Source organism: Hevea brasiliensis, chromosome 5 (assembly GCF_030052815.1).
Source record: "Hevea brasiliensis isolate MT/VB/25A 57/8 chromosome 5, ASM3005281v1, whole genome shotgun sequence".
NCBI lineage: Eukaryota > Viridiplantae > Streptophyta > Magnoliopsida > Malpighiales > Euphorbiaceae > Hevea > Hevea brasiliensis.
The window spans coordinates 114,787,946-114,791,220 of record NC_079497.1 but is presented as its reverse complement, the minus strand read 5'-3'; the positions used below and the strand labels follow the sequence as shown (position 1 = coordinate 114,791,220).

General features: G+C 34.5%; 1 protein-coding gene across 2 annotated transcripts; it reads left to right on the top strand.

The window, feature by feature from the left end:
- Positions 1 to 130: 130 nt before the first annotated feature.
- On the top strand, positions 131 to 2,723 carry LOC131179990 (glutathione S-transferase L3-like). 2 transcript variants are annotated; one of them, XM_058147557.1, is made up of 10 exons: positions 136 to 187; positions 270 to 353; positions 500 to 560; positions 634 to 720; positions 1,167 to 1,265; positions 1,373 to 1,475; positions 1,558 to 1,634; positions 1,799 to 1,906; positions 2,354 to 2,434; positions 2,516 to 2,723. In XM_058147557.1, exons 1-10 carry the CDS (start codon positions 174 to 176, stop codon positions 2,522 to 2,524), a joined length of 723 nt encoding a protein of 240 aa, XP_058003540.1. In that variant the 5' UTR covers positions 136 to 173; the 3' UTR covers positions 2,525 to 2,723. The 2 variants fall into 2 exon arrangements, with proteins under 2 accessions (XP_058003539.1, XP_058003540.1); XM_058147556.1 differs by lacking the exon at positions 2,516 to 2,723 and having other exon boundaries at positions 131 to 187; positions 2,354 to 2,446.
- Positions 2,724 to 3,275: the final 552 nt, after the last annotated feature.

The following is a 3,275-nucleotide window of genomic DNA, read 5'->3' as shown; positions in this document are numbered from 1 at the left end:
TCTATTTCTGTGTATCTTACTCGTTGCTCACCTGGCATGTCGTCACTGCTAAGATCACTATAACTCTCAACATCTCTATATAAAGAGCATTCCTCATTCTGCACTTACCATCTCAACACTCCCAATACCTTCATCCATTATCGTTTCTCCACTGAAGAACTCTGCTTCAACCAATGGCTGCTACTGCGTAAGAATCTCCAAACTTTCTACAATTTTCCTTCTTCTTGTTGATTTTCTTCTAAATTTCTTTCTTTCTTTCTTCCCCTTAGTTTGGATAAGAGCGTGCCTGAGATATTGCCTCCAGTGCTGGAACCCGCTGCTGAGCAACCTCCACTATTCGATGGAACCATAAGGTTTTCTTCTTTTTCTTTCTTTAATCAAACCCGTCTGTCTTCTCTGTCTACGTTTATTGTTAATCTCAAATTTTTATGTTACAGGAGTCTCATTTATTTTTGTTTATATATTTACTGATATTTCTTTCTTTCCCCTTCACTTGAAGGCTGTATACCGCCTACAGATGTCCATTTGCACAGCGAGTGTGGATCACCAGGAACTATAAGGTTGCTTAATCTCTTTTCTCCATTATGTTCTCTTTTTAAAGATTTCTTCTTTATGTAACTATGTGGGGTGCAGGGTTTACAAGACAAGATCAAGATAATTCCTCTCAACCTTGACAGTAGGCCTGCTTGGTATGGAGAGAAAGTTTACCCCACCAATAAGGTCGGTATAGTTAATTTGTAGAAGTCATATATTTTCTTTTTCATGAATTTATGTAAGTTGAACTGCAATTCATTTTCTTGCTTGGCATGTGAGTCTTTTTTTTTTTTTTTTTCCAGTAATATTTCAACTGCTTTATTGTAGGTAAAATTATACTGTTTCTAAATATATTTTTAAGGATACCATTAAATTATATTCGATTATCCAAAAATGAACTTTGAACGAGAATCAGCATCCATTTTCAAACCAAACCCATTGTGCCCTGAAAGATATTGTCCTGGAATTTGTCATTGTTTTTGGACTTAAAAAGCTTTTGTATCTGCGTAAAAAATTCTTGCTATTTCGGTACACTGCATTTTTCTTGTGTACTAATTGCATACTTTTGTTGATAGGATAAGAAGCTGTTCCTTGTTTTCTTAGTTGATGATGAAATCTTTCTTTTTTTATAGGTGCCATCTTTGGAACACAACGGCAAAATCATTGGCGAGAGTCTTGATTTGATTAAATACCTTGATAGCAACTTTGAAGGGCCATCTCTTTTCCCTGATGTAAGATGTACATATTTCTGTTTGCATCTGTGATAAAAGGCCATACTCTCTTTCTGCTTATGTTTGTGTGTGAAGTTGGACTAAATTAATGCTGTAAATTACTGTAGGATGCTGCTAAAAAAGAGTTTGCTGAAGAGTTATTTGCCTACACTGATACTTTCAACAAAATTGTGTTTACTTCATTTAAGGGAGATCCAGCAAAAGAAGCTGGTCAGTTTTGAAACTTACTGAGGTTATATGGATAGCTTTCAACGTATAAAATGTGCTAACTAAAGTCACTAAATTGGTTTAGCTCCCGCTTTTGATTACTTGGAAAATGCTCTTCATAAATTTGATGATGCGCCATTCTTGCTTGGCCAATTCAGTTTGGTAAGTTTCATTCTCAATTTTATGTTGATATTTTTTCCTATCTAACATATTAATTATTGATCTTTTAGTTTGCAATTTGGAAATGAGTGTCACAGTTAAACTATTGCATAACACATTATTTTTGAGCATTCTGCTTGACTTTGGTTAAATTTTGTGTTCTTCAGGTGGATATAGCCTATATTCCCTTTGTTGAAAGATTCCATGTATTTTTATCAGAGGTATTCAAATATGATATCACTGCTGGCAGGCCTAAACTTGCAGCTTGGATTGAGGTATGAGCTATTTCTTTTCCTTGATGACTTGGCCTTTCTGTTTGTGTCTTAAGATATTGTGTTTAAACCATTTTATTCCCCTATGTGATGCAATTTTAAGATCTTCTAGTTTTCTAGTTCCCTCACTTTTCCATTTCCTCTCCCTTAGCAAGCTTTCCTCCTTACATGCACACAATCTTCGCTCTCTTCCTCTGGTTGAAAGACGCCCTTGTAACTCAGTGTTCTGGACCATTGCCTTATCTGAGTTTAATCAAGCTATTATCGTGGTTTCTTGTTGTCTTAAGCTTTTGAACAATCATTTACTGTTGCACAACTTATTGTTAGAACTAAATTTTCAAGCATTCCTTGATTCCTGTCTTCATCAAGGATTTTGGAAATGAACTGGTGTTGATTCTGAGTTTTAAATTGTTAATTTGTAACTTTCCCTTTTATAAAATCCTTGTGTAGGAGATAAACAATATTGCAGCTTACAAGCAGACAAAATTAGATCCAAAAGAGATTGTTGAAATATTCAAGAAGCGCTTTCTGGTGAGTGCATAATTTTACTATGATAATTCATGGAGTTGCAACAAAATAGCTGACAACTTCTATGTGTTTCCTTATTTGCAGGCTCAGTAATGCTCTTGGCAATGGTGGTTTTACGAAGAGACTGAACAAGAGACTTAATGTCTCCTACATAATATATCTTGGTTGAATAAAAATATTTTTCGTATTATTGGTTTTGCAAGGATCAAACTCATGTTAGTAATGTATTGTTGAATGGTTTGCCAGTATGTGCCTCGAGCGCATAAATAAAGATGATACTTGTTTAATGATATGTTTAGGCGTTACTGTTGTTGCATTTACTTTTGATTGAAGATTACTGTATTAAACTCTTAATCTTTGATGCTTGTTATTCAAGATTCTTTAGTCTAGGAGCACTGAGAATGAATAATACATGCATGGGTTCCTCCAATGGTGATGGAAGCACCTTGACAGTTGCATTAAAGAGCCATTGTATGCTATTGTTAGCCATTGGCCCTTTCTGTGAGTTTATTAAAATGTTCAACAACCAAATATTGGATTTATACAAGAGTAAAAATGTTCAACAACTCTGTATTTTCTGCATCCTCATAACATTTATTTCCAATATCAAAAACGATGAAAAATGAATGAATTACAAGCTTATTGGTCGGGAAGCATGCCTGATTCCTGGAAGAGTAAAAAAATTAGTAGAAAATGCATCTTGGGAAAAAACAATTATAGAAGAAAGTTCCTAGAATGTCTTGGCTGCTGAATTCTTTTGCCCAAAAGGACAAAATATTACTCCTGCTCTCTTCCATGGCTGCTCAATTTCATATAAGGTAATATTACTTTATTATAAAAATAA

Bases quoted from the DNA above. Each gene is read 5' to 3' on its own strand.
- LOC131179990 (XM_058147556.1), top strand. The intron at 1,635-1,798 runs GTAAGTTTCATT...TGTGTTCTTCAG, and splicing joins TGCTTGGCCAATTCAGTTTG to GTGGATATAGCCTATATTCC. The intron at 1,907-2,353 runs GTATGAGCTATT...ATCCTTGTGTAG, and splicing joins AACTTGCAGCTTGGATTGAG to GAGATAAACAATATTGCAGC.